General features: G+C 44.0%; 1 protein-coding gene across 1 annotated transcript in view; it reads right to left on the bottom strand.

The window, feature by feature from the left end:
* Positions 1 to 316: 316 nt before the first annotated feature.
* Positions 317 to 27,520, bottom strand: part of DVL1 (dishevelled segment polarity protein 1) — a 112,229-nt gene continuing 85,025 nt past the window's right edge. Inside the window, 11 exon segments of the mRNA XM_040585361.1 lie at positions 317 to 4,704; positions 4,706 to 5,003; positions 10,032 to 10,238; positions 10,763 to 10,930; positions 11,857 to 11,988; positions 16,961 to 17,110; positions 18,521 to 18,588; positions 19,045 to 19,121; positions 19,443 to 19,582; positions 20,379 to 20,448; positions 21,450 to 21,543. Of these exon segments, the coding sequence (XP_040441295.1) occupies positions 4,584 to 4,704; positions 4,706 to 5,003; positions 10,032 to 10,238; positions 10,763 to 10,930; positions 11,857 to 11,988; positions 16,961 to 17,110; positions 18,521 to 18,588; positions 19,045 to 19,121; positions 19,443 to 19,582; positions 20,379 to 20,448; positions 21,450 to 21,543 (1,525 nt within the window). The 3' untranslated portion in view covers positions 317 to 4,583.

The raw sequence follows: 27,520 nt of genomic DNA on the forward strand, positions 1-27,520 counted from the left end.
GTCTCATTAACCTGCGCGGAAGAGCCAGGCCTCTGCACTTTAATCACCTGTGGCCCACTTTAGCGGGGAACATTTACCGCGTTCCTGTCATATCTGGAACTGTAAGCGCTTCTGAAGTACCATTAAATCACAGAACAGAACGCCCAGCTGCCTGTCAGCTCCTGAACAATCTTCTCCTGTCAAAAGGACAAAACTTCAGTGTGGCAGGGGGTGGGGGGGAAGAAGAAGAAGAAGAAAGTAAGATTCAACCAATATTTCATCATTCCTGAATAAAAGATAATGCAGTAGTGCAAAGAACTGAAGACATACACTGTGGTTATCACATAAAATTAAAAGCTTTTTAGTGTTTAAAATAGCATTTACACATAAGCAGCTATATATTAACTATACAGACACTTGGGTTTTAATACAATATCTACAAAAAAGAATTCAATTATGCAATAGACATTTAACGGGAACAGTGCAGTCCATGCTAGTAAGAGGTCACTCTTTGAGTAGAACCAATTCTAGAATAGGTGATAGTCTGGGTTTTCATTATTTAAAATCATGTAACTTTGTTCCTCTACTGTACATAAAATTCTTTACATGTATTTCTAATCACTGATTAGAATTAATAATTTTAAGTCAATCTTATTACAATCCAGTTAAATGCAAAACAAAAACAATTACATCAACTCATGAGCCGTCAAGCCTCCAGGTGGGACTGCCCATTTCAATAGAACAAAAACAATATTAAAAGTCAATGTCTGTGCATCATTGCTTGCCATCCAATATACCTTTGGATAAAGTGTCCAGGGGACTGCTACCTTCGAAAAGTAGATTTATTAACAGGAGGTAAAAGACAATAGCAGTGCTTTTAAGACTATTTGCCAAAAACCCCTCCTCCTCAGAGTTAATACACTGGGAGGGTACACAACCCTAACAGATACCACCTCCTTCAGACAGGAGACATCATCCCGCCCTGTTTTCTCATCATTTTCGGTGGTCCTCCAAACACAGCTGTTAGTCCTTGTTAAAAGCTGTCGGTAGGTACGCACGAACGTTAAGCACAGCTGCGGAGCACAGGCAGATGGGGAGAGTCTCGCTTCCAGAACAAAACCATCAGCTACTTCAGGCTCCCGTTATGAGGCTGTTTCCATGCTTAACGCAGCAAAGCCACACCACCTCGCCGCCGTTAGAGGCACAGGTCATGCATTCTACAGCCCAGCCAGTGCCCGTTACTGGACATGAATATCAGAGGAAAAATTCAAGCCCTGGTGAGAGAAACAGACAGTTCTGCAGCACTCCAGCCTTCCCACTTTCTTCCACCTGGCACAGTACTCCCGGTTGTACGTAGCTCGGCTGGCATCAGTGGCACTTCTTGCTGCAGGTAGTACTGTACCCAAGAGGAGAAACTCGCACAGCGAGGCCCCCAGGCCCCCTTGTTGCAAAGACACATGCACATGCATTGAAAGCCAAGGATGGGACCTGGGAAACCTCCCGTAGTCGTTCACTTCTGAAAATAAAGAGCTAGCAATGTTTCAGGCCTCACCGGCCATTCAGGCAACCAGCCTCTCCACCGTACGCTGCAAGGCGGGGAAATGAAGCTTTTGGTTTACACCCAGTGGCCGTGACGTATTGCACCGTTCACAGAAGGGTCACGTACGTTCTCCTGCTGCTTTTTGTGAACAGCAGGTTGGACGCGCTCTACAGCATCAAGCCCCTCGCACAGCCGTCAGGACAGTCAGAGCGCTCCTCGTCGGCCTGAAAGGGATGCCTGCTTGGGGGTGAAGCTCCTGCAGGCTGGATTTAGCAGCTCAGTTTCCTCAGCAGACAAATGCTTTCCCACCCCTACGTTACGGACCGTCACCCTCCTCCCAGGGATACCCATAAACACGCAAGTATATAACACAGTCGTTTCAACATAGCAGCAAAGACCAGCAAGACACAGAATAGTTTCTGCCAACAGCATAACAACAAGACAAAAAAAACCAACAAACCAACAAAAAACTAAACAACAACCCAGCAGGTGTGTAAACTGCAACTCTTGAAAAGACAGAAGGAAATTAAACACGTTTCTTCCACGGGTGAAAGCTCAGCCCCCGGCTTTAATCCCTTTTGGAAATACCTTATTAAAATGACAGTCTTTTCCTCCAGCCCTGTAAGTTCTGCCTTAAGACAAAAGTGGGTCAGAAAAATCGTAATATATTAGAGACCAGAAAAGTTAAAATTCATTTAAAAGTAGAACCACTAGTGATTGTCAGCAAAGTCACAGACTCCTTAATAGTGTCTCCTGGAGACACAGCAGAATTACAGAATTATTTCACCCTGATTTATTTCATTGCTTTCAATGTCAATCTCTCAAAATAGTTTACTGAGTTTAGTTAGCATCTTTGCGGCGTTACTGGGAGGAGGAAAGGAAAAGAAAAGATACTGTGGCACAGTCAGGCTTTAGGTAGTGCTAATCTTTTGAAGAAGCCATCACCAACGTTGCAATCTATGCCAGTCTATCAGATGGATTATGACGAAAGCACTGCTTTCAGAAATGTCATGTAGCTTTTTCGGGAGATTCTTTTTATATAGAAAACTGTCCAAACCCCCTCAGCTAGTTTAGAAGCCTAGTAATTGGAGTACCTAGTCTGAGCGACACACAGTGTCCTAAATGCCCAGCTCCCTTTTGAAAATATTAACACAGACATTTGAAAATGTTACTCTGACTTTTGTAAAAGGGATGTGTTTTCACGCAGACCTGGAATAAGAAAAGTAGTGGTGACAAATCGATCAGAATGAACAACAGGCAAAACGGGCAGTTTGAAGAGTAATTTTTCAGGGACAAAGGAAGATGAAACTGCACGTATCTAGTGGGAAAGACATGTTCTCTTTTGACATTCGTACTGGATATTCACACTACCCATAAAGCATGGAACATAACAACAAGAAGCTTCTTACCAGTGAAGAAAACGCTTATATACAGTAAAGACTGATTTTAAAGCACCTGTCCTAAAACCTGCCAGAAGCAGGTATCTCACCAAAGATTTAACTGAGGCATGGCCCCATAGTCAATGCCACCGACTGCAGCTTAACACTTATTTCCCATTAAATGAGCCACCCTCACAGAGTGTGTGTGTGCTCTTAACCATGCCCTCACTCAGTGCCTTTAAAAAAAGCTTCTTAAACATCAGTGAACGTTCCTGAACATAATTTATCAAGCATCCAGAGCCTCGGAGCAAAAAATACACGGTAATGCAATCCTGGGGATATACAACAGCAGTTGCTTCAGTCAAAGCTCCCCAGCAGGAGCTTTAGTGTGGGTCTCACTCAGTGTCAGGAATAAAGATTCATTCCTTGTACCATTTGTGAACTGTTCTCCAAACACCCTCTCCCTTCTCTGCTAACATCTGCGTTCAGAACCCTTGGGCAACACTGCAATTGGGATCAGACATCTCCAGGTTTGCCTTTCAAAAGAAAAAAAAAATAAAGAAAGAAAAAAAGAAGAGGGATATGCTCAGAAATTAAGAACAGAAAAAGAAGTGATCAAAATGAATAGCCATGTCTCAGCAGGAGCCAGGATTGCCCTGCATCTCTGCTAGAATGGGATAAATATCCCCTTCAAAAGGGAAAAGCTGCAGCTACACTAAAAGAATCATAGCGGCAATTGTCCTATTTCTGTGGAAATAACTTTTAAAACCTGTAAGCAATTGTGCATTATAACCAGGAGAAACAGACACATCTGTCAGCAGGGATGTGACTGAAATGCCCAGGAACGGACTGCAACTACAAAGTCACTACCATGATACTAAAGGAAATAACTTTACATGTTCTGCACAATGAACACATACAGTAGCAAGACTCCAGCACTCTCTTGATAGAATAATATACTCCCCCCCCGCCCCCAAAAAAAAAAAAAAAGAGAGAGGGAGAGAAAGAAAGGAAGATTGATTCATACTGCCTGGTCAACAGAAGGTGGTCACAACTTTTTGCCTTCTGCCAGGAATCGGTTTGAGCCTGCTCCTTCCCAAGCACACGTTGTCCGTACACCTGCAGGTCTGACTGACGCATCCCAAAACAGCCTTACGAGGCAGTATCACGGGTACCAGCCAACGAGCATCTTTTCCTTGTCAGAGAAAAAGCAGGGAACAATAAAAGTGCTACTATGCATTACTGGAAATTTAGAAGTCGTGTGAAATAATAGTCCTTGAGTCAGCCCAAAAGATACACTAATTGCATTGAAGTAGGTGCCACAATTACCAAAGCTCGTTAAGATGTGAATATACACCAGCCATTCATAATCAAAACCAAGGAGGGGGTGGGGGGTGAGGGAGGATAAAGAAAAGATGCCATCGATTTGCTGACATTTAACAATCCCAGGAGAATTATTTTTTTGTTCATTGTTATGGTTGGGGTTTGTGTGTGTGTGTGTGTGTTTTTTGTTTTGTTTTGTGGATTTTTCTGCAACACAATCGCAAACCAGGCAGGTGTGACATGCAAGACAGCCAAGTTTCTTCCATTAAGTGTTTGACAATGACCAGATTTGCCCACCCACCCCCAGCCCAGTCCCCCCCGCCCCCAGCCCTTCCCCGAGCAGAGTCTGAAGGCACTTCTTCTCACATGATGTCGACAAAGAATTCACAAGGGTTGCCCATAGCCTTCTGGAAGGACTGCCGGCTCCCCGTCAGCTCCGGAGGAACAGAGCTCAGTTCCCTCACCGGGGGTCCTCCGGGGGGGGCCGCTGGTCCCGTAGACTTTGGAGCCCAACTTGGGGAGATTGTAAAGGGGTGGGACGCCCGGCGGCCCGTACGAATGGTGGCTGTGGTGGCTTCTCTCGCTGTGGGTGGCAGAGCCGTGGCTCCGGTGGCTGAGCTGGCTGACCGGCCTCTCCCGCCGCCCCCCGCCGGTGCCGCCCCCGCTGCGGGCGGTGTGGTCAGACTCGCTGCCGCTGCCGGCTGACTTGCGGTCCTTCTCTCTGCCAAGAGCTCTCCTGCTGTTCTCGCTGTTGCTTCGGTTCGAGCTGCTGCTTTTGCTTCCTAAAGCCCCCCAGGAAAAAAAGGACACACAGAAAAGCAGAATTAGCTCAGCTCCCCGGCTGGCTCCCCCCTCAGCTCCTACCGAAACCCACAGAGCCCGGTATGACCATTGGAATGGCAACGGCGATGACAAAACCGGGCCTGAACGTGCTGATGGTGGCTTATGGGATTTAGCAATGACGGTCAGTCCAACAAAGCGGACAAGGTTGTGCCATGCACAGGTACACGGAGACACCTTAGGGCTTGCACAGTGAAAGCAGCAGCTAGCCTAAAAACACCGGCTGAAAGCCACCTCTGCCACCGCCACCGCGCCGGCTGGAGAGGGGGGGTGCAAAAACCGAAGGAAGAAAGCAGGCACTTGGGTTTTGACTCAAGCAAGCGAGGTTCAATCCAATTGGAATTGTCTCTGCTATCTTCTATCGGCAAAAATGTTTCAAAAAGAAACTCATTTGCCTTCTCCATCATCCTTGGTCACGCTGGGCATACTCGCAGCCAGGGCCACATCACCTGAGGTTAACAGATGTCCTTTTCCTGGCTTCAGTGGGTAGATTCTTTTAGAATCCATCACTACAGTGTTCCAGTGTTGAAGAATTCGTCAAAAAACAGTTATTTGTTGAACTGCTCTACAGTGAATCAGTAACGTGCAGGATGCTCCCAGCAGAAGCCACTAAATCAACTCAGAAAAACAAAGGACGGCTGCTGGCGTGTAAGCTGACTTGTTGTTACATACAACTTCATACATACATACAACATACTAAACCTCACTTTACATGAAAGTTGAAGGTCATACTCTTACTGTGAGATAGGCTAGGATGATGTCAGGAGACATTTCCAAGTTAATTATTCTTTTAAAAGCCCCAGCAAACCAAACCACTTCTCATGAAGTTCATGTCATCTTTGTGCACTGCCTTCTCAAAAAGGATCCCCAGCCAGCTGAACAGGGGACAGCTTTTGAGTCTGAACGAGCCACAGAGTCACTGGGGCCACTGAAATGGGAAAACCAGAACGATTCTGAGCTGCTCCTTTCTTGAACTACAGATGATCATCACCACCTGTCTGCTCCAGCTGATGTTTAGAGCAGGCTGATAGAAGAGACAGGAAAACAAGACTGTATGTCTGGTGGCACAGTGTGTACAGTGGAAAGGCGAGATTCCCCTGCAGCGTGCAAGAAAAGCTGGGCACAGATGGAAAACACAATAAGAAATCACCAGACTTGAAGTCAATACTCTGAGCCTGGGGCTCTGACGTGGTATTTGCTGACTGTAACCCCTTATCAGCTCTCCTCTGCTCTGGGATAAACTGTCCTGCTTCATGCCTCAGTTTTCTTCCATCCGTGTATAGACATCTTAACGCAGCATCAGCTACCTCCACCAAATACTACAAAGATTCACTAAGGTGAATCTTTTTGAAGAGGTAAGGTGCTCCCTGAGCTGTCATTTCAAATGTTTCCTAGCAATCTTGTAAAAAACAAATAAGCGAGGTGAAACTTATTTGTTAGCAGGTTGACTGTTCTAAAGAACAACACAGAGATGATCTCTCAGAAGCATCTCTGTAAGCTCCCCACTGTGGCACGCTGTTCGCACCAGAAGAAAATTGACATTTTAACACTTCCAGGGCTAATAGGGCTTTACCTTTGGCTCATGAGGCATTTTGTTGCCACCCACCCAAACCCTGATGCAGGCTTCCCATACATAAGGATTCATTGTCAGCTCCACAGCTTTTGGCTGAGTAAAGATCACGGTGTGGAGAAAGCAAGCTGCCCTGAAAGCGCGTATTACTGATCTTGAGAGGTTTTCCACAGTCAGTAGGACTGGGAGTGCCTTGTGGCAATCCATCACGTTGCTACTCCAGACTTCAGTATATCTGGAGTAGCAGCTCTAGCTGATCTGCCAAGACTCCAAGAGGTCAAGTGGGTAACGCAGGCTTCTTTTCTCAGAAGAACCTGGCTTTCTGCAGCTGGGCTCCAAGCTGATTACACGGCAGAAACAAAATAGAGAAACCATCTGTCATTACAGCAGCCTGTGTAAGAATAATCAGCAGCAGAGCCATTCTCCTCTGGTCGTGCTGAGGTTCACTCTCTCCCTGACATGCCTTTAAATCCTGCCACAGAACAAACAATCAGAAAGTCCTTCGAAGCCCGAGTTTAAAGGCAAAGTAACAAGAATGTCACCTTCTTGGCAGCCAGGGACTGGTCTTGGAGTCATGCAGCCCAACCTAAAGCTGAGGTTTGAGATGCCACTCTGTTGACACAACCGATGCAGTGTTTGCTTCCATCTAAGGCCAACTTGAAACCAAAGTGTCATAAAAGGGATTTAATGAATCTGCATTTCAAGTGCCTAGAAAAGCTGCACTCAGCACTGCCACAATGTATTACCAGCCTTCGCTCTCTGGTACTGCTGGACACCAAACCTCCACCCCCTGAAGCCACCGAGACTCCAGCTGCCTCACTACTTCATGGGAACAGAGTTTCCACGTGAATCCTCCCGGGCAGGGGCAGGAGAGGCTCCAGAGGCAGTCTAGGGAGGCCCTGAAGACCCTTCTATTGTTCCTGTCTCAACAACTGACATCCTGTGAACTTGAACAAATCCATCCTTCCTACTCCTTTCGTCTCCTCTGGCTGTAACCTGACGATCCCTCACGATCCAGCTGTACAAGGAGCATCGGCCAGAACAGGGAGGTGTCTCTGATCTAAACACTGCAGTAACAGAGGTGACGTTCTGCAGAGGAGCCGGACCTCACACCAGTGTCATTCCCCACAGCAAACCTGCCCAAGCCTTTAAAAATAACCTAAGCCCCAGGTACCACAAGCAGGGACAGATGATGGGGCTCAGATGAAACGAGCAGCAACCTAAACTGGAACGCAGCCTTGAGCAGAACTGGAACACCACATAAAACCTTGCTGAATCTTCCTCCCCATCTGCTGCTTGCCAGAACACAGTCACAGTCTGGCTCTTGACCCAAATCTTGGGATTTTGTCCGTAGTCATCAGCAAATACACTGCATCCACCAGGCTCTGGAGCAGTGCTCTTGTTCACCAGATGAATTCAGTTACAATCTAACATCACACATAAAAGAGAGACTTCGCAAGAAACCCAATTCTAACACTATATGGAGAGTGGGCGATGCAACCTTGTGTCCCAGTACTCCCAATACCTGCCTGAGACATCTGGACAGTGCTCAAGTGTCTTTTAGTAAATGAGCAGTAGAAGGGCATTGGTAGATAAATCCGATCCATATGGATGACATCAGTCTAATACATTAGCAGCTGGGATTACTGATTTATTTAATGAAGAGCAGTGGATGACTGGCAATACCATTTTCCCATCTGAGCTGACAGTGAGCTATCTGATGCCATTCCCTCCGTAGCTGCTGCAGCACAGTCACACAGGGGCCAGACAGGTTGATAGGCTAATGCCACGCTATCGGACTACTGTGCACTGAGACAGGTTGAACGTCCAAGACAATTAAAAAGAAAAAAAAAGAAAAAAAAAAGAAGGAAAAAAAAAAAGAAAAAAATACAGCTAAACATTTGGGTCACAAGAGTCTAAATGATCATGCTGTGAATTCATTATTATTATGGAGGCATTTGAAGCTTACCAATCCCCTAGAGTCAGCCATTCCTCTATGAATCCTTCAGTCTAATGCTTGCTCAGAACAAAACAAGGGAATAAAGTTACAAAACAAGAAACAACACAGAAGTGTAGTTTCCAAAAGAAGAACAAGGAAGGTGTTGAAACCCTTCAGAATTAAATACCTTGGCACCTTTCCAAAGGCTCTCTTTAGCCAGTAACACAGGTCGCATGGATAAAATACCATACCTTTCCTATTCCAGCAGCAGAGATCTAATATTCTACTGCCCACAGAACCAGCTGCCGAAAAAAAAAATATAATCACATACTTTCCAGTACAATCAGCTAGCAGTTCTAAAACTTCTGGATACAACTGTGAGCTTCCTCACAGACACTTCTTATTTTGAGATAAGATGGGAAGCAATAGTGCTAAAATCTTGTGAGCAAGTTCCTGTTAAAAAATTCTTTTGTGCAATTTTGCGAAATCTAACTGCCTGCAACGAACAGGACAAAGTTACATCCAAGTTACTGGATGTTAATGACAAAACCAGAGAATCCTCACCCTTTCTCTACTGGCAGCGTTTCCAAAAGCAAAACTCACTCTGGAATTGATTTTTTTTCAAAAATCAAAATCTGTACAGCCAAAAAACCATAATCTTTATCTACCAAGGTTTAAAAATCAACCACAAAATTATTCTAGGGCAGGAAAGGAGGAGGTCAGGTTTTTAATCCATGCAGTATCATCTTTTTTTTTTTTCCCTGGCACATATTCCAAAAGAGACTCTCCTCCCTGTGAGCAGTGTTTCAGCCCTGTAAACCGTCTGGCTGGCCACATCACGCTTGTCTCACACAAGCAAAGAGCGTGATTTTCCTTCTGGATTGTGCGTTGAAGTGAAAGCCAAGAGCACCTTGGTTCTAATCCCTGTTCCATCAGCAATGAAACGGCCTAATTGCTAGCAATATCAAGCGACTGCAGCCCTGCTGCTGGCAATGGCTCTGACCTCTAAAAAGGAGGGCGACAGTTTATCTGTTTTAACAGGGTGGACAATTGAGTCATTAATGTTGGCCTGATCAGCATTATCTAAGCAGCAGTTAACTGTGTGGGGCTGGGGGGTAAGAAAAGTCCAGCTGCCCACACCACCACGGACACGACAAATACTTGGCTCTGGTTCCCCATGGGCATTTTGCACGGGGCAGAGAACTACAGGATAACTATAAAGAACGTGTATTCTAGTCTATTCTGCTGACTCAGAGCATCGCTGGCAGTTCCGATACAGAGCTGAAAGGCTAACCCACTCCATCACACACACAAACGGTCTCAATTAAGGGCGGTCGCACCAATTCCATGCACGTAGCACACAAAACCACAAGACAAGAGCACAGACAGTACGGAGGAACTCAAGCCAATGGTCAGGGATAATGACAGCTGTAGAGATAAATACCAGCTGAACCGTCTTACCTTCACTTTGCTGGCTCCCTGCGCTGCCGCTACCGTAGCTAAAGCCTGGGTCTTGGTATGCTGGTGGGAAACACGGAGGGGGCAGAGGATACTGGTATGGGTATCCTTGGCCTAATGGCCAGGGAGCAGCAGGATGGGGAAGTGGAGCAAGGGTATCCTGATCCGAGGCTCCGCTAGAACCGTTGTTAAGGTTCAGTGCAGCCATATCTGGAAAAAAAGAGAGAAAAAGTGAAGACTGCGCTCCGACCTGGCAGCTGGCTCCTGCACATCACTAATTCCCGACCCAGCACCTGGTGTGGCGAGGGAGCAGAGGGACTCAGCCTCAGGGTTCACTTAAACACCACAGACGGCAGGACAGACATCAGCGTTTACCGCTGAGCACCAGGGTACCTCTGCAGCACTTCCGTAAGGCAAGGAGGAATTATCCCCATTTTACAGATTAGAAACTGCCTGGCTGACAAGCAGGACGTCTGTGGCATCACCAGAAATAAATCCTGCCTTCCTGAGCCTCGGTGCACTACCCTGTTTGATGAGTTCATTTTTCTCTTCCAAACGGTCTAATTGCTTGGTCTGAACAAGTGTCAACCACTTATCAGGCACCCTCAGGCTGACGACCCGTTCCGAACTGCCACTTGTGAGATCCTACAGGGCTCTCTGTCCCCTGCGCATCCTGCCAGCACAGCAGAGACGACGCACATGCAGCTTTTGCCCCTCACAGATGGGAAACTTACTGCCACAGAGGTCTCCAAAGACGTAATAGCACTGTTCCGAGAAGGTGATTTTGTTCACAGTGTGCCTGAGGTAGCCGTGTTTTAACATGCTGCTGGCGTATTTTCTAGCCTCCCGTCGGTCTTTGAAGCCTTCTACGTGTGTGTAAAGCCAGTCGACCACATCTGCTCCTAAAATGAGGAGAAGGAGACACAGGATCATCCGAGCCAAACTGACCTTGTTCGGTTTTTTAATCTTCAGATTATCACACAGCCCACTAGTACTACCGTGCCAGGGACCGAATGCAAACATGAATATGTAGCAATCTTGCTGCAAAGAGTTTAAAATGTCATTTTCATGACTCAGTCTAACTGCTAAATTACTTACCACATCAATGGAGAAAGCAAAGAATTACCTTGCATCCAGTTGAATACTCCATTAACAGTGATACCCAAATACACACAGAGGAAGTTTTACAGGTACACTGTTCAACCCTTTCTGAGTTGCAATAATGAAAAAGGCAGGATATAGAATGAAAATAACAGGAGTTACAGAACAGAAGTGACTGGGAGAGTCATCTTCCTCCAGAGGCAGATGTTATGTGGTCAAAAGACCTGGGTTCCAATCCTTTTCTCATCAAAAAGTAGCTACAACCCAGATTAACTAAATGTGACCACAGTTCAGGTCACAGGACAGTCAGAATCAAAGGCAGGCTAGTTGTGGTAATTTTAAATGTAATTAAGATGCTTTATTAAGCTTGTGTGGCTGTCTGGAACTGGAATTACAAGGATTTTTGCTTTGCTGAAATTGGGCAGATTACTAGAGCCACAAGTAGTTGCATGGAAAACCTGAGCTATAACAACTCAGGATGAATGACCAGATGTGCACAGGCATGAGAAACGTGCAGGATTTCTGGCTGTCCAGGCTCAAACAACAGCTATTAGTTATTTTCTGTCACACTTAGAGCTGTTCATGAATACCAAGTCAAGGGAATGCAAGAGGTCACAGCCAGGGGGGAAAAGGAAAAGTTCATAGAAAGGTAGTTTCTTCAGCCTGTTTCCAAAAAGCCACCGATTTGGGGTTTTATCCCCCCCCAGCACTCCTTTGATCTGCTTACCTATCACTGCGTTGGAGATGGTAATTTTTAACCACATCCTGTCCCGAATTTCAAGGCCTGAGTCCGGGAGCTGCATAACCTTGACAATAGTAGCCATGTCACTCTTCACAGTTAAGGGGCATTCTTCTAACTCTAAAAGGAAGAAAGGTTACATGCTTCTTTGAAATGAACCGAGTCTGAAAGGAACTTCTCAGCTCCCAGTCTGGATGAAACATTTCAAGGCACAGCTTTACCAACAGATGTAAAAAAAAAAAAGACACAGAGGTTCTCAAATGCATCTTCATCGATGGCATAAATTACAGCAGTCGTACCAATTCTCCCAAGATTGTGCTCAGTGCAACTGGTTTAGTCACCGGGATGGTGAGCCCCTACGTGTCTTGACTTCACAACCCAGCTATGGGTCAGTGCTGCACTCTTCCAATCCACACTGCACTGAGATTTGCAGAAGAGTAAACCCAAGGAGCTCTAGGACCACTGCTTCCCACTTCAATTTGCCATGAGCAGCCCCTACCCACCCAACGTCTTGGTGCACTGTACGCAAAACTCTGTAGGACAAGTTTTCTTGGCTTGTTCTTTGGCTTTTGGTTTAATTGTCAGGAATAATACTCATCTGCATAGATGTGGTGCTTAGAGGCATGGTTTAGTGGTGGAATTGGCAGTGCTGGGGTAACGGTTGGACTGGATGATCTTAAAGGTCTTTTCCAACCCAAATGATTCTGTGATTCTATGGAGAAAGCTGACAACCATGTCTCAATCAATGTCCATTTGGTTTTTTTAAGATGTGGACATCAGCGTAACTGGGGAGAACTGAAATTAGAAGAGAAAGCCTCCATCACCCGGATAAAGGCTAGTGGTTTCCTTCAAAAAAAAAAAAAGCTTTCCAGGATCCCGATGACGGCAGCCTTACAAGTTAACAAGTTGCTTAACCCAGCATCAATCATTACTTTGCCCTGCATCTTTCTCGCAGAACACTTAAAAAAACGCTGTTCCTAAATGCCTCAGCAGCCACCACTGCTCCATTCCTATTTCACACACACTTACGGGCAGAGCTGGCCCACCAGAGGCTTCGTTTTTTCCTGATCAATTTTTAGAATAAAACCAGAACGCTAGGGCTGAGATTCACCCTGCTGAACTGGGTGGGCACCACAGGAGTCTAATTCCTTTAGAAACTCCTTCCATACCGTACAAGGAGGCAAAGTGGCATCTAAAATTGAAAGCCCAGGGGGGTGAATCTGGGTTCAAGAGTCTCCCAGCCTTTTGGTGTTCCGTGCAGAACTCAATCATCCTGTCTACATATAAAATGTTCTTTGGATACAACACCCAGTCCTTCCTGCTCCCACCTTCTCAGCCCTAGAAAATTAATGTTGAGCATGTGTGTCCTGTGCCGGTAGTTCAGACCCTTCTCCAGCAGGAATTCAGAAACCCTCCTCCCCTCCCTTCTCCCAGCTCCCCATATCACCCACCTTTCAAAAGCACAAGGGAACTGATTGTGTCCTTTTCCAGCAACCCAAAAATTCGATAAAAGGTACAACAAGCATGAAACAATGAAAACTGAAAATGCACTGCTAAGAGACATGAAAACATCCCAGACCACTTATGCATGCGGTTCTTACAAAGTTTGAATAAACACTAAAATTTTGCTTTTGCTTTAAGTTAGTTTGGTTAGTGGCAAAAAGCAACATGTTTGTTTGGGGGGAAAAAAACCCAACACACCAATATTCAAGTATGTGGGGAGTAACGCATTATATTTTCTTGGAGACCTGCGATCTGCATATAAAGAACACTGGCCAAATGATCATAATTGTTTTCTAAGTTTGCTAGTTGCTGTACAAATATGAAAAATTCTAAGATGTATCTAAAATGCACCCACTTTGGTCTGAACTGAGTAAACCGTGGGTCTGCCCACCTGTACAGGTACGTGATAACCTGAGGAACAGCACAGGCACGAACTCCTTTCTGGGGAACCAGATTTCCTGCAAAGGTCTTTCTCAGGGCTTTGGTTATCTGGTTTGAGAAGCACTTTTCTCCCATTAGCAGATCCTGGTAATACAATGAAAATGAAGTCCTACCACGTGTCACACCACTGCTGGTTTGGATCCTTATTTGAGTAAGGAGGTAAGCATTTGCCCAAACAAAAAACACCCCCAGGAAATTCTGCAGTACCTCGGGCTGAACACTGTTAAGCAGAAATAGTTTGCAGTCTCAGTTCAAAATCCTCTGAAGTCCACACAAGAGCAAAAGAGAACTTTCCAACCACGTCAGTGGACCACCTTGGGAAATGGCAAGACTTTCAAGGAACACCTGAAGTTAATCTCATGGAACGGGACAGCACCACTGTGCAGAAAGTGGTCCTGTAGTGGCAGTACAAGGGCTGGAAAAATCTACCTTCAGCAGAGTAAACGAGGAGCAGAGTTTGCACTGACTGAGGCGGCGAGTCCGACATTCACAAACCACTGTGAGAGAGTATTGTCCTGCATCAGCCCGAACACTGCTGGAGAACGAGGAGGGGGGGGTTAAAGCAGTAATTACTATTAAACACCTCAGTCTGCCTTGGTTTGCAGAGTCCTGTTTTTGAAGAAATACACCTGAGAAAATAAAGAGCTAGGACAGAATAATTCCTATGTATGGTGGTGACTGGTGTGGCCCCAAAATCTCAGCTACTTTAATCACTAGCACTGATGTGATGGTGGCTGTGCAAACGCTTCAGCTATCAGAACTTCCCTTTTGATCCAGAGGCTCGAGAGCAAAGGAATGTCAGAAGGAAAGCAGTTCTTCAGCCCACTGACGTCATCCTGGCCTTGCTACGCGGGGTAAACCAGCAGACATTCACAGTACTTAAAGCAAGGAACCATGAGACAGACTTGTCTAAGGTGACTCCGTTAATTCACGGCTTCCCCTTTCACGGCCAGCCGCTATATTTGTAACATTTATCTAATAAAACAGTTGTTATATTTGCTGCAAACCTCAGTGACTCCAGCCTCAGAGGAACCGAAACTGAGAATCTTGCACTGGCACGTGAAAAGGCAGAAAACATTTTGCGTGAAGCTCTTCGTTCAGCCTCTCCTCTCCTCTCCCAGCCTCCACTCCTCCCCAAGCTTGTCTTGCCTGCCAAAGAGGTTGGCAGGAGAGGTGCTGTGCACCTAGGGCCCTGCGGTGCTGCCTGGGGGGGTTGTGGGGGGGAACAGGACTGAACTGAAAGCAGAAGGTCACAATAAAGGTCAGGGGTACTCCACGTTTTCTTGCCTTCAGCAAAGAAAACATAGTAAGCCACTGGCATAGAAATGAGAAGCTGTCTCCAGAAATGTGGTTCTGCTCCCAAATAACCTTTATTTTAAAAAATATGATTGAGAGGGTGCCTGTGTTCCACGCTTCCCAATCACATGGCGATATAGCAAGGCACATGATACATGAATGGTTCAAGAGGAATGCAGAGTAACAGACTCTCGTCGTTTGACAGCAATCAGCAGATACATTCGATTCCCATGATCTTTAGTACCTGTAAGGCTGAAAACACATCTCAGGATAAAGCGGTCACCAGGTGAGCAGTTCGCTTGCTTTCTACTGCGGATGTATTTTCCCTTCAGCGGTCCTGCCTACTACCTACGGAGGCACTGAGCTACTACGCCGACTGAAAGGATAACTGCCCTCTCAGTTCAAGGTGAAGTGTCATTCCAGGAACTACACGCTTATGAAAATCTGAGAGAGGACAGAAGAAAAAGATGCAGACACCTACGTAGTCTGATAGGACTTAAGTGGTCCCTGCAAATGCAACTTTTACACTTCAGCCATGCATCTGTCCAGGGAAGATTCTGTCACTAATCACCAACACCACAGTGGCCTTTGAAATCCACCAAGTGTTGGTTTTCTTGTTCATTGTGTTTTGCTCAGGTTTTTTTCTAAATGACATCCTGCCTTTCTCTCTGGAAAAATCTTACAAAATGAAAAAACAAATAGTTACTCAGTCCTATATGTAAGACTCCAGGTCTGGCAGACACTTAAGCATCCCTTGTTAAACATGTAAGGATTTATCTGGCTTTCAGTGAATACACACTGAGGTAGCATCATTCCACAGATGAGATAAACTCCTCAGAACTTTAAAGCCACTTCAAGATTTCTACGTGTATATAAACAACCAGAATAAATCTTGCTACAAGATGAACAACTCTGATAGAAAGGTTGCACCTCTAGGGAAATTCTTCCATAGTAATATTAAAGGCAACAAACACATACTAATGAGGTGTAAAGTACCTCAAAACTTTCCTGTCAAGCAAACAGAAGTGCGGTTTTAAATAGGGACACTTTTCTGAGACAGGACTTCGGTGGCCAGTGTCTCCAGAGATGTCTCCAGATGTCTGCAGAGATGTCTCCAGAGACATCTGCTCCTCGTTTCTTTGTCTTGCCTTACTGCCGTGTATTTCAAACCAAATGCTAGCTCTTCTCCCACGCTTACAGCAGAGAGCAAGGGAAGAGGGGAAGAAAGGAAGAGTTTATATTCCGTAAACAAAAACTTCCAAGATAAGGAATCATGACAACTTGTTGGTTACATGGCTATGACTTTAGAGACTGCCACAGACCAGGAAAGAAGGCTGACCTCTAACCATAACTTCACGTGGGACATTACATTTGTTTCTCCCTTGTTCAGTAAATTCTACAAGTATAAAGAAGTACAAAAGAAGGCAATGCGAGTATCAGAGGAAGACTTCCTAAACGATACGTTAACGTTATTATCCAGTGATGCCTACCTGAAGCAAATTATTTAAATTTATTTTAAAAGAAGTCAAATGCAAGGAGGAAGCTCTCATATTCATCTGAGGGTCAGAGCTGGAAGCCTGCCTTGCAACTTTGAAAGGGACCAGAAGCCACCTCTTCCTCAACATGAACCCTGCCACAACACCACTGCGCTCACTTCTGACCTTTGGGGGGGGGGGGGGGGGGAAGCTTTTATGCTCCTCATCAGAATTACAGATTTAAGAAAGCATTCGAGAGTTCTGTGGCGGCTGTCGTTTTCATCGTGCTTGTGGCTGGGGTCGGGTTTGCGCACAGCTCGGCACTGCTGGCCCCGAGCAGAAGACGCCTGCCCTGTGCTGGCCGCAGTGTGACTTACTTTCCGAATCGGGAATTGAGCTTGTTAGTGAGGAGCTGGTAGATGTGGTGATGCTCATGGAGGGGCTCATACCGTAACGGGGGTACGCTCCCGTCATGGCTGTGGTATGAGAGATCCACGCTGCAGGGTCAATTGGCCTCACTGGTTCAGCTGCAAAACAACCAGGAAGGGAGAGAAAAGACAAATGGAATCAGTGAACAGTAAGACCTAGAGTAAGAAGGAATTTGGGGTTTTTTTTGGAGGAGGGGGGCGCACATGTCCTTGCCATTCTGATGGTACAACTGGGATAGCCCCAGCACAAGGGAACAGAAAGCACCTTGCCAGCAGCAGTGTGTTTCCTCTAAGAGGATAAAACTGATGCTCCTGTTCCTGTAACTGCAGTAAGAGTGAAATATTTCCCCTTCTGGGAAAGAAGCTACCAGTCCAAGTAATCATATCTCACTATTATTCTATACAATGAGATAGACTCTCATTTTGCTGTGACGTGAATTGGTACCAAACGCTTTGCCCCAGCTGATGGGAAGACTTCTTCCTACTCTAAGCATCTTGGATCCAAAATAACCTCTCAGAGCCACATAGCAATTAATTTTTAAAGCTGGGAATAAAACCTGATTTTCCCCACAATCTGGATGACTTCTTTTCTTCTGAATTATAGTGGCTGTTGTTCCATTGCCCTAAAACCAGAAATTATATAAAAAAGAGCTCTGCCTATGTTAGGTATTCCCACAAAATACACATTGCTGCAACCACTTTAGCCTACAACAGTTATATGGCTGTTTGCCTGGGACAAAATGCATGCACCTTCGCTGGACGAAGGACAAACTGATACCACAAGCTCTCCCTGTAGAAGAATCTCAAAATGTGATTTGTGGGATATTTCTGGTTTTTTGGATGCTGGTGTTCCTAAGGACTTCAGCTGAGTGAGGTCCCGCAGTCTGCACAAGTCTGTTGCATTAATTTAACGGGCAGTGCCAGCCTCACCTGCTTAGGACTGGTAACAAACTGGTTTCAGTACCATAAGCTGAGCACTCACCAGTAGGAGGCAGCTGTGCTTGTCAAATGAGCACAGATCTTTTATTACTACTGAAGGCTTTATTAAACCAGAAGTTTTAAAACTAGATCATTTTCAAGAGGTTTTATGTATATTCATCAATGTTGTTTGCACCAAATTTTAAAAATACTCTTTTAAAAGCCTTTCCAAGAAGTGTACATGTGACAAAATGAGGCTTTTTAACACTGAAGTATAGTTATCCTCCAAACTTTCTATCAACTGAACAGTTAAGATCATGAGGATATACCCACCAAAAGGTTAAAAGCTTGATCCAAAGCCACATGAAACAAAAGAAAAACTCGGATGAATTCAGTGGGCACTGGAGTCTCAGAAAGAGTATCTTAAACCCCCACACCTCCCAAAACAAAAAGCAAACAAAGAATGCAACCAAACTTAAAAGTATCAAACTTGTAGGGATTGAAAATCTATTCAATGCCAAAATAGCTGAAAATATTCTAGACCTTGAGGGCTCCACAGGAACCCAGCAAAGAGCACAAATATGTACTCACCCCTGGGGATGGTGAAATAACTCCTGGGAGTAGGGTCCCAGCATTTGGCTACTGTTAGGCTGATAGGTCTGGGAAGAAAGAAAACAAGTCAGGGTGACTCTTAAGTTTCCCTACAGAAATTGTGATTGCTACAATGAGCTCTCTGAAACAAATTTACTCCTATCCAGCAGTTGTCAAGTTACATGCAGAGAATGCTTTTGAGATGTTTGGTGAAGTATTTTCAGTAGGAACCAGTATCAAGATGTTTCTGGTTTTGCATAGATCATGCACGCTATCAGTGAAATCTGTCAAATGATCAGCTCTTGAAATATTAAAACACTCATTGTATAACCAAACAGCACTACTGAAACCAGGCAACTCCTAGTTTGTGTTGGTTTTGGCTGGTACGTTGGAATTGGTCTCATCAATTCATCATTTAGAGTGAGAAGTTGCGAGTTGAGATCAGCAGTCACGCTGGTTACTTATTGAGATCAAAATGTTAATTTCTCTGAGGTTTGCCCAAAGCGGTTTTGTCATATGCTTACCCTGGTTTGGAGACTATTTCCCGTAAAACCCGTACTGCGTCGTCATTGCTCATGTTCTCAAAATTGACATCATTCACCTAAAACATTGCAAAAATCAGAAGTCAGGCTTTGCAACAGGGAAGTTAGAAATTTTAGTTATTAATTTCCAAATACAATGCCTTTGTAACTGTTCCCATTCCCTTGAGCAGCTGCAGAAATACTGTTTCTCAGAGCACATCAACTATCCAGCAGAATTTGTAAAGGATTATCGATTTAAGTGAGAATAGTCTTTATGACACTTTTCCCTGGGTATGAAGGAATTCTGTTAACGGATTACTAAGGACATGGATCTGGTGGAATGACTGAGCTGAGCCACCGAAGCGCAAGCCAGCAGCATGTATTTTTGGACACGGACCAACCTGCAGAAGCATGTCTCCTGGTTCAATTCGTCCATCTGCTGCCACAGCCCCTCCTTTCATTATAGAGCCAATGTATATGCCACCATCACCCCGGTCATTGCTCTGTCCTACAATGCTGATGCCCAGGAAGTTATACTTTTCTATACAGATAGAAAGTGGAGGGTGGGGGGGAAAAAAAGCAAACAAAGTGATTGGAATGATAGTGAAGAGCAAACACCAGGCTACTTCAGTTTTGAAAACTCAGTTCTTTCAACACACCAGCTGGGCCATGGTTGACTTACAATTATCTCAAGTTGCCCTATTGGTGTGTGTCTGCCTGGCACGTTCAGGGAAATGCTGCTAAAGACATTATGTTTTCATACAGCACACTGAAAAGTTACATTAAAAAAATAATAAATAAATGAGCAAGAGAAACAACATTGAAAAGACACGTCTACACCTAGAAATTACGCACCCAATCAGCATTATTAGGCAACTTTCTCTCCACCAACTTTCTCTCCACATGCCAGAGCGGCAGGAAGAATTTGGTGCTACTGAAAGGTGCTGAGTTGGCAGTCCTACACATCTCTGTCTGGCTAAGCAATGAAACGCGTAAGCCACAGAAGCGCAAACCTCCAGTGTCCTGACAATGCCTGACCCCTTACCGTTCCTAGAAATAATGGCAGAATGCCATATCCTGGAGTTCCAGCTCCTCCCCTGGGATTCTCGGGAAGAATACTCATTTGCTCGTGCCACTGGCAGAGAACTCTCCAGCACTGCACTGGGAATCCAGGTACAGCCACCAGAGTAGCAACTCTCAGCTGCCATTCCCTTGAGTTCAGCTGGCATCCTTCCCAATCAAGAAACTTTCTCCTGGCTCCAAAAGCGACTACGCCATAACAAAATACATCTGTACCGCTCGAAATTCATCATAGAAAACATCGCTTATCTTCTTACCCATGTTGAGTGTGACAGTGATGATATTTAGGGACATGGTAGAATCAGTGATGCTGCTGAACGAAGACGACTGCAAAATACAACAGAAAATTCTCAAGGTTTTAAATGGCTCAGAATAAGACAACAAAAATAATTATTGAGGATTAATTAATCAGGAACTGATTAATAGGTTTCCATTTGGAAGGCATCCACAACCACTGTGGCCACCCCAAAATTATTCTTCGTTTAGAGTCAGTAAGGAAAAAGATCTGCACACAACCTGCACTTTCTCCAAAGACTTGTTTACAAAACACACAGAGCAAGCTCCTAAGAGCTTTCTCAGCTGACCTTTACAATGAATCATTTCTGCCTCCTCACTACATGACTGACAGGCAGACGTTTAAATACTACAGTGCCCAATGTGAATTACTACGTCCACGGCTCTTCCCTAAAGAGAGGGGTGAACAACGCAGGATCCTTCACAAAGCGAGAAGAAAAGACATTCCCCCTCCTCCAAAACGAAATACAAATGTGCTTATCAAGTATCTTCTAAAACATTGCTCCAGGTCTTGTGATGAAATGTGTGCATACTCATTCTTTAATCTGGGAAGACCAGTACTTATAGAACGGAGAAGTATGTCATTTGGGCTATCTTCATTCTGCTCCCGTAGGACTAGCACGGAAAAGGGCAAGAGAACAGATCTGTGACTGCCTATAAACGCAGATTTCTCCTTTCAGCAGAATGCCAGTCTCAGCAATTTACACACCAGATGTCTACCAGCACAGAGCTGCCTTGCCCACCTCAGCCAGCAGCGTAACGGAGGGTCTCCTGCAGAGGCTGGTCTTGGAAGAGACAACAAGAAACGCAATCACTTCCCGAGGAAAGGAGAAGGGAGAGGAGAAAGGGGGCCTTGACTGTAGCGCTGCAGAACTTCAAACGTTAGAGATTTAGTCCAAGGTAGACCGGAGCCAAAGGGAGCCTTTCCAATGAATTCAACAGGGCATAGCCCTCTTCTGGGTCCCTTCCTAATTTACATGCTACACTCAAAAAATCATGGTTCACCTCCTTGGAAATTATGATGCCAACCTTACCCTGTCAATCTGCCGCATCCTTTGTTTCCTCCTCCTGCGTTTATGCTTCCGTATGAGCCGGGATGAAGTGCTTTGCTCAGTGGAGCTACTCAACCTGAGGGAAATTGAGAGCAAATGTCAGCTCCGTAAAGCTGAACCATTTGCCTTTCTCTGCACCCTGCCAAAAAAAAAAAAAAAAACTGATTCCTGCAAATGCAGGAGAGAGTAAAGCACCCCAACACCGTCAGTGGGCTTGCAGTATATTGCTCAGCTTGTTGCTGAGTTCCTGCTCAATCCTACCAGGTGCTTCTGCCCAGGAGCACAGAGAAGACACCAGCTAAACTCCAGCACGGACTGGGGTGCCATTTACTGACTTGCTTTCTTTTAGGAGCAAGACTGAATGCAAGCCACATCTCACCAGGCACAGATCAACCCCATTTAACCCCCCAAAAGTCAGAGGTAGAACATCTTCCACTACTTTAAAGGTGCTCCTGACGAACCTCTTAAAATTAATTTTTGTCAGTCTCGTCATGGTGCTGTTATTTTCTTCTGCTGCTATCTACCCTGATAACAGGAACTTAACGTTGGGGCTTGAACTCAATGAAGTAAAGTAGCAACTGATAATAGTTACTACCAAACAGTGACAGAGGATAGCAAATGTGATTTACCTTTACATATTCTGTTAGTTTTATTCTGTTGTGGGGTTTTTTTCAGGCTCTTCAAACTTGCAGAACCTAAACGTGCCACATTCTACATACAAATCCTTAAGATCTCCCTAAGAGTTAGGAATGTCCATCATTCTCATTTTACAGGCAGTGGACTGAGACACAGAAAGACATAAATAGATTTGCCCAAATTAATTTCAGAAGCCTGGAACAGAGCCTAGATTTCAGATATACCAGTGTAACACCACAGAGACATCTCTCCTCTATTTAGTATGTTAAGAATGGCAAAAAAAGACAAAGTAATGCCCCATCATTAACCAAGATTAAAACCCATCCAACCCTATACAACACAAGTAACTGACTGGCACTATCACAAAGAAAACAGTGCCAGTCTTTTTCCCCTGTCTCCATGTCCCTGTCTTCAAAGTTCTTGCATTCCTGCATGTGGCTAGAATACCTCAAGCAAACCTTGGTACCAGCAACTTCAAAAAGGAGCTTGCTGTCATGAGATTACAACCCACCACACCGGGAAACCCATCTTGCATAAAGCAGGTGTGTTTTACTCAAGCAAACGGAGCTGAATATTAGAGCTGATGGAACTGCTTCGAGGGTTTGAATCTCTTTACAATCCCTTTGAGTTCACCAAACTATTTCAGGCATGTTAACCTCACACACTCCTTTTTTCCCCTCCCAGCAAGGCAAATTAATTTAAAGAGCCAAGAGGTGGTATTTTCAAAAAAGATCAAAACGTTGCTAATTCTTTATCTATGGAAACAGCTCACAGCTCCTGGTTTTCTGAGGCTTCACCGTTTCAAAAGGAAAAATAAAGAGGTCTCTCAGAGCAGGGTTCCCAAAACTGGGCTTGTTCAACATTCACCACTCTTCTTGAAAGTACGGCAAAGATCGTACATCTTACGTTTTAGTCCCAATGTTCTCCCTCTTTCTATTTCCTCTCTGATTTCATTCTCCTCTTCTTCTCTATGTCTCATTAGTAGGATTCAGCTAAAACTTTCTAGCACGCACCACTTTAGGAGAATGGGAAGAAAGGCAAGGCATGTTGCCCACATCACAGTGAGCCTGCCTGCTCTTTGAGAAGGGCAGCAAAAAGAAGAGAGGCAAAAAAACCTGGGGGAACTTTTCTGCATAAACACAAGTCAAGCAACAAGATACCTTCAACGACTATGAGAGAGATGTGAGTGCCCTTCTTCCACTGATAAGAGTATGAATTCAGCACTCCAGTCTGCAGACAACCCCCTGCTTACAGACTCTCCTCCCTGCTAGTTTTGGAGACAGCTGAGCTAGTCCATAAGAGAAAGGGAAAAAAAGCTTAAAATTTTATCTGTCTTTTTGGCTGCTATAATCACACCTTGAAGTCATTCACAGCATCCAGGCAATTGATTTTCATTGTTTACACACATACTTCACCTACTGCCATATCGTATTTTTGACTTTATCCCAGTGTGCATCACTTAAGGAGTATGCAATACCTCCTGTCACCAACCTTTTTAGAATGGCATCCTCTAATCGTTACTGTGGATAAAGAGAATTCATTAATTCCATACGCATCATTTCATTTATTCAGTTTCCCATTGCTACATCCCTGAAAGGGGCAATGCCTCCGGCTAAACATTGCCTGCTGTATAAAACAATTTTAAGTTAGCAATGTTCACAGAGCAAAGAAAGAAAATGGAGAGAAAAACTATACTGCCAGTCAACCTGCCTGCAGCAGGAGACCGCGAAGGGAATTCACCCAGTGGCAAAGATCTTCCTTCCACTTTCCAGACAACAGGTATTTTATCTGGATAGCAAGTTAGGGAAATGAGGGATAGGAACAGAAGAGGTTCAGCAGACAGTTCACTGAATTTCTTTGTCTCAAGCAGTCTTGGCAATAATCTGGTGCTATGTCATGGCACTTCACATCCTAAGAAGCAAGCTACTTAAAAGTACCTTCCAGTGCGTGTTAGTATGCTTCCTCTGTCAATATTTTTCCTGATCACAGCCAGCGCATAAGAGCTGACTGCCAGGGGTGACTGGCTATGCCAGTTCCTCCCTCCTGCTCTCGAGCCCATCAATACACTGTTGCTCAGAAAAACAAAGAACTATTATATCCAACTTTTAGTCTCATTTTCTAAAATTGGACTGGGCAAAAATACCTTTTGCCAGCACTGAGCATAGCTAGAAAACAGGATTGCTCTCTGACTCCTTAGAAGAGATGTTTTAATCTACCATCAAGTATGGGACATAATACTTTCATTGCTATCTTTAGAGCGATATAGCAGCAATGAGTTCAAAAAGATGGGCTGGAAAAAAAAAAAGAAGAAAAGCCTAAGTACACTGCAGAAAGCAGGCAGTGATGAGGTGATGAAGGTGTGAACAATTAGCTGATACTAGTATCAGCATCTTGTTCCTTCTTCACTTTCGCCCTCCCTATTTACTTTGACAACCTGGGGGTGAGACTACTTTGGAATATTCATTCCATTTCAATACATGACCACAAATTTGGATTCCTCTGTAAGCAGTGAACATTTTGAATTTTTCTTTTAAATTAAATTTAAATTTAAATTAAATTTAAAATTAAATATAGTTTAAATTAAAACAGCAAAACTAGAGTTTACTGGCAAATCTCTAAACTTTTCTAAATCTCTAAATAGATGATAATACGTAAGAAATGAAGTTCCTTCCCACAGTATTATTTTTTTTCATTCTACTCAACATTAGATTGGAAGAATGGAAATCAGTTCTTTAGAAAAGCCACAGTTCGGGTTTAGGTCAAAAGGAAAGACAATATGTCAGAGAAGTAACTACTTGAGCTGAAACAGCCTCCCACATTAGTTGCACAAAACTGATGATCAGAAGGCACTGAAGAAACATTTTTGTGTGCTTACACATTGACTTCTATACAGATAAACTTAGAAAAATGTTACTTATTACACCGGAGAAACCATACACAGAGAGCTCGCTCAACTCTGGGGTTTCATCCCTTCTTGGGGGAAGCTGCACAATGACTTAAGTTGCCTTAACAAACCTATATGTAAGTAGAAAGCAAGACAGCTTCTTCTGCAAGACCCCCACATTGTGTGAAAGCGTATTTGTAAACATCAGGTTTTACAGTCTCTGCAATTTCTTAACAAGGAGTCAAGCCTGTATCTATTTTTCTGTGGCTATGGTACACTTCATCATCTCTTCCTGTTATTTCTTTTAAATCCAGAGTTTTAATACATCCTTGCTGAATCATTCATAAACACTGCATCTCTCGTACTCCAGGAGTACCTGGATACTAAATAGCAGCTCAAACCTGTTCTAATGAGGAGTAATATTTTGATCCATGAAGTATCCCTAGAAATGAGTAAAAGTTGTTAATATTACAATTTGATGGACAAAACAAGAGGGCATATTTGAGCTTTTGGGACAAGCACAGAGATGAAAAACAAATCTGGAATCATAACTACCCGTTTCCTGCACTAGCCACTGGCCAAAACCCTTCTAACAAAACACTTCTAACGGAAGGGCTAGTAAATCCCACAGAAGAGACTTTTACCAAGAAGAATAAAAATTCATCCAATCTACATTCCCCAAAAGAAGGAAAAAAAAAGGTAACAATTTGTTAAAGAAACAAAAGGGAAAAAAAAGCTAACAATTTGTTAAAGAAACCTTATCTATATAGTTTAAAAAGAACTAATGCTAATTTCTTAAATGCAAAACAAAAATTCTGCAAAAAAACTTGCATTTTTTTGCAGTGAATTATTTTAGTTATATTGAACTAAGAATACTAATCACAAGTTGCTGACAATAATCCTACAGCTACAGATGACATATCTGCTGGACCTTTATTTTCTTAACAGAAGACAGAAATCAGACTCTTACTGTAAAGTTCACCATGAGCTCCCTACAATCTGTACCCAAAATACCACCTACCTGCAAATAACACTAAAGTTCAATTCTAGTATACTTTGAAAACAAAGGAAATAAGTTATCGCACTCACTGCTTGAAGGGTTCTGTACTGTCAGGTAATATCTCTGAAAAAAATGAATTCACTGAAAGAAAAAAAAAATATTCTTTCTCTCTAACTAAATGCAACAGAGCTTCCTTGGACTGGAAATGAACCAACTGTGCTGCCCTGCTCCAAGTTAAAATAAAACAAACCAATGTCAAACACACACTCTTAGAAAAGCATCCTCAACCTTACAGCCTCTTTGCTTCCAAGACAGCAGCATCCTTTTACATCCAATTTCTTCTCTCAGTGGCCTCCTCCACATATAATCTCCTTTACAAGGCAGGTTCTGATACCAGTGTTCATCAGCTGTTATTAAACAAACTTACCCCCTCCAACCTCTCTTTCCCCAGGCCGCTGGCTCCAGCAGATCTGGAGCATTGCTCCATCTTCTATTTGCCTGTATTTGCCTCTGAAGTAAACTTCTCCCTGCCAGCACAATCTCTCATCTGCTGGAGAACATCATCACCCTAACACAACAGCATACCTTGGAGCATTCCATTTAGTTGTTCTTCCTGACTAGCTGGCCTGGCAGCTATTCTGTGTGCCAAAAGCTTCTGCCCTAGCCTAGAAAGGAAAAAAAAAAAGCCCTGCGCAGCAGCTTCGAAGAGTCTCTTTCTTCTCAGGTCAGACGCAGGAAGCTTTACTTTATTAAATATCGAAAGGTTTAGCCTGGGCTAGTATAATGTGCTTCAGTGGCCACCCTGACTGTGCTAATCCTGCCCTACCGCATATCTTGCTGCCATGGAAATTATTAATTTATTTACAAGCAACAAAACCAGCTGCAGGGTTGTTGTTCTTGTGGGATTGATTTTTTTAGGGAGGGAAGGAGGGTTAGAAGCCCTAAAGGCTTTAGGAAGGCTCAGAGTGCATTCAGGTTAACTACTGATCTTGCCAACCCTTTATGCACATGAACATCCAGGTGAAGTACAAAGCATCCAAAAGGCTAATTTTCTGTGTCTTCAGGTGTTGGCAACTTCACCGTAACTGCAAAATAGGTTCTTTAAACTAATTCAGGACCAAATCTTAAATGTTCTTTTAGTTACCCTTTCAAGCCTTTGGAAACACCCAGCCTGTAAACAGAATTTGAAGGAACTGCTGTTCTTCAACAGGTGTTTAAGCTATGACTAACTGCAAGCCCAAATAGATCCACTGAGTTCAATCAGCTAATAACCTGCTTGTAAACACAGCAAATGTTTAAGTATCTCCAGGACGAGCTGTTCTTTGCTGTTCCCATTCTACCTAGAATCTAAGAATATCACGTTGCACCTTATTTGTTTTAGCTACAGGTCTCTATGAACCACCAGAGATCTGTAATCTTGTTCTCTAACAATTAACAGAAATCCATAATGGGTTTTCATAGCTCATTTGGATGGACAACAGCTCTAGAGACTCCGTTCAAATGCTCTCACTGCAGCCAGGAAAGGGAAGAATA

This window comes from Falco naumanni, chromosome 3 (genome assembly GCF_017639655.2).
Source record: "Falco naumanni isolate bFalNau1 chromosome 3, bFalNau1.pat, whole genome shotgun sequence".
Taxonomy (NCBI): Eukaryota; Metazoa; Chordata; class Aves; order Falconiformes; family Falconidae; genus Falco; species Falco naumanni.